This window comes from Halyomorpha halys, unplaced genomic scaffold, assembly GCF_000696795.3.
Source record: "Halyomorpha halys isolate HHAL.00 unplaced genomic scaffold, Hhal_1.1 Scaffold1732.1, whole genome shotgun sequence".
Classification (NCBI taxonomy): Eukaryota; Metazoa; Arthropoda; class Insecta; order Hemiptera; family Pentatomidae; genus Halyomorpha; species Halyomorpha halys.
Genome location: NW_027115640.1, coordinates 20,985 through 24,313, shown reverse-complemented (window position 1 = coordinate 24,313; position 3,329 = coordinate 20,985). Strand labels below are relative to the sequence as shown.

The window sequence follows — 3,329 nt, the reverse complement described above, 5'->3', positions numbered from 1 at the left end:
TCAAGATTTTATTGAAATTCCTTCCATGAAATATAATATCAAGATTTTATTGAAATTCCTTCCATGAAATATAATATAAAGATAATTTACTATCAGAATCCGTAAGAAAGATTACCCCATCCCGTTTTCATTTTTATAATTTAAATTTTTTTTAAATTAAAATAATAAATAAATATAATATTTATGGATTAATTCAAATCCGGCTTGGGTTACAATTGCGGTGGAGTAGATTACAACTGAATTGAAAAAAGTTACAATTGAATTTGAAATAATAACACTTGAAATGGGAAAGGGAACACTTAAAATCTATGAGATATATTCTTATTCAGAGGAAACCTCATTTCTGAAGGTGATTGTGGCCATGCAGTATCCAGGTTGTATTAAAAAATTATTTATTCACCAACATTTCGGAACGTTACTCCCTTCTTCTGGTCCGAAATATATTTGGAGAAATTACCAGTAGCAAAGCCTTCAGCTACTCTCCCTGGTACTACCAATATTTAGCATAAGACGTGACAATAAGTGTGTTTCTCCGAGATGTACTCCGAGTGGACAACGGGAATAGTTACCGTGTGCGGCCGGAGACGTTTATCAATCATCAATTACTCCTAGGTATTTTATACTAGGCTGAGAACGAATCTCGTGCCTACCTACGGTGACAGTGTAATGTAACCAAAAGAACTCTATACGTTTGGAAATTATGGAATAATATTACAAGAGTATGATAATATTACAACAAATAGACAGGTAAATAATGTGTTCGTTTGATAGGGAACTGACTTATCTAATAATTCTAAGTATCATCTGGAATATCACCTTAACAGTAGGATTTGTACTAAGTTGATTACCCCCTCTCTCCTTCCTTTTGTTTTTGACATGTAAACAATGAGCTTAGATATTCTCAATGTTTATTAGATTATCTATATCTCTAAAACGTAGAAAGTTTTTGAACTTTTGACTATAATTTACAATCTGTTAAATAAAACATAAAATAATAAATTAAATCATAAAGCATAACTTCAGGAAGACTTGAGTCAACACGTTTAACCATAAGCTGAGATGCAACTATTCTAAAATAAAAAAAAAAAAATTTTTATTATGCGTGTATCATTCCCAATCATTGGATCAAGGCGATTTTTGGCCAATCCAAGAGATTAGGAATTTAGTCACAGCTTTATCAAATTTTATATCTTTAAAAAGTTCAGATCGTTTTCCGACGTGTTTCATCCAAATGCTGAATTACTAGGAATAATTATTTTAAATTAAAAAAAGACGGGGGTAACACTAGCACCTCAAGAGTTTGGTCCAACCATTCGTTTTTCTGTTGGCAACATTGTTTTATATTGTTTATATAGCTTTGGTGAATGTACGGGATCAGTTTGTTTTCTTTTGAAATAAAAGATTAACGTATTCTTTAAGTGAAATAATTTACGTTGTTGCAGATAATTCAAACCAACTAGTAGTTCTTTTTATCTGAAAGGTCGACTGCATTAACAAATTGTTTTGGGAGAGAACTATTTATAACCTACCGGTAAGCATCTTTAACATAATTATAAGTATCAATTTAATTATGGAAGACGCAAATTATGTTAGAGTTCTAGAACAATACCTCAAGAGTATAAATTTAAACGCAACCTACAAATTGCTTCCTGATGACAAAAATGCAGAAGGTCGCTTATTTCGTTTTCAGTTGACTGTAACTGACAAGTCTGTTACAGGAGTAGGGAAGACCAAAAAAAAGGCAAAGGAGGATGCAGCGGAAATTATGTATAATCTTTTGATTGATGAAGAAAAAAGAATTGCTGCTCATAACTATCCAGAAAAAAAAACTAAGGATCCCATTGAAGCTTTAACTGATTTGTGTTCCAAGTTTAAACTAGGTACACCAAAATTTGAATATGACTCTGACATAGATTCTTCATCTCATGGTACAATGTATAATGTTAGTTGCACTGTTTTGGGACTCACAGAAGAGGTAAGAAGCTTCAGGAAAGACCGGGCAAAAAAACAAGCTGCAAATAAAATGTTTTTGAAACTGAAAGAACAAGAGAAGATTCATGATAATTACTTTAGGTTAATAGAAGAAGAAACAAAAAAGAATGTTTCTTTCATCTCACCCGATGGAACTGTAAATGAAGAGGAGAAGGAAAAATTTATTACTAATCTTTGGAAAGTGCAATTTGCTGATTACCTCAAAAAATCAAGGACAGCACGTGACATGAAGATGAAAGAACAATCCCATCTAGATGAAATTGAAGATCCAGAAGGCCTCTTTAGTAGAATAATGAAAGAAATGGGTGTTGCTTACGAAATTGGTTTTCATGTCGAAGACCATGAATGGGTTTGTTCCATTGAAATTCTACAGCTTTATTTTAAAACAAGTATGAAAAATAAAGATAAAACATTGGCTGGGAAGTCTGCCATAAAAAGAGTACTGAAGTATATGCATGATCTTTGAGGTTTCTTGTTTGTGAATTTTAAAGAAATTGGTAATAACTTTTTTTCTGATTACGTTGCACTTAATATATCATATAAATCAAAATTACCTGATATAAAGAATGCATTTTATATTGTAAATTAAAAAAAAAAACATTTGTGTAATCATTTATAGTGAATAAATATTTTCTAATCAGTTATTTTACTTTCAGTATTTTGCTGTGCACTCCAGCAAATATTATTCTTTAATTAAATTTTATGATATCATACATTTAATTTTTATATGTACATGATTTTTCATTTTTTTTTTATATCTACAAGTCATATAAACCAATATATATATATTCAAATCTACCTACAACATTATCAGAAATTAATTTATAGATTAACAAGCTCCAAAATCATGTAGAATTTATCCAAGAGCTGAAATAAGTTTTAAAACAGTTACTAATTAGTTAGTATTCAGAAAAATCAATTGAACTGAAACAACCATTCTTGGTATTTTAATTATTTAGTTCAAGATTAGTGTTGTATATTCAACTTGATGATTATTTCATCTTATGAGTAATAGATATCAAGATTTTATTGAAATTCCTTCCATGAAATGTAATGTCAAGATTTTATTGAAATTCCTTCCATGAAATATAATATCAAGATTTTATTGAAATTCCTTCCATGAAATGTAATGTCAAGATTTTATTAAAATTTCTTCAATGAAATATAATATCAAGATTTTATTGAAATTCCTTCCATGAAATATAATAACAAGATTTTAATGGAATTCCTTCCATGAAATATGTATGTAATATTTCTTAGGCATGTTGATCAATTTGTTCAATTTTTTTTTAACATTATTTTAAAAATTTATTTCAGAAAAAATGTGTTTCTACTAT

General features: G+C 29.2%; 1 protein-coding gene across 1 annotated transcript; it reads left to right on the top strand.

Annotated features, from left to right (window-relative positions):
- Positions 1-1,342: 1,342 nt before the first annotated feature.
- Positions 1,343-3,089, top strand: LOC106690469 (interferon-inducible double-stranded RNA-dependent protein kinase activator A homolog). The gene has a single exon (XM_014435922.2). The coding sequence runs from the start codon at positions 1,571-1,573 to the stop codon at positions 2,456-2,458; it is 888 nt and encodes a 295-aa protein (XP_014291408.1). The 5' UTR covers positions 1,343-1,570; the 3' UTR covers positions 2,459-3,089.
- Positions 3,090-3,329: the final 240 nt, after the last annotated feature.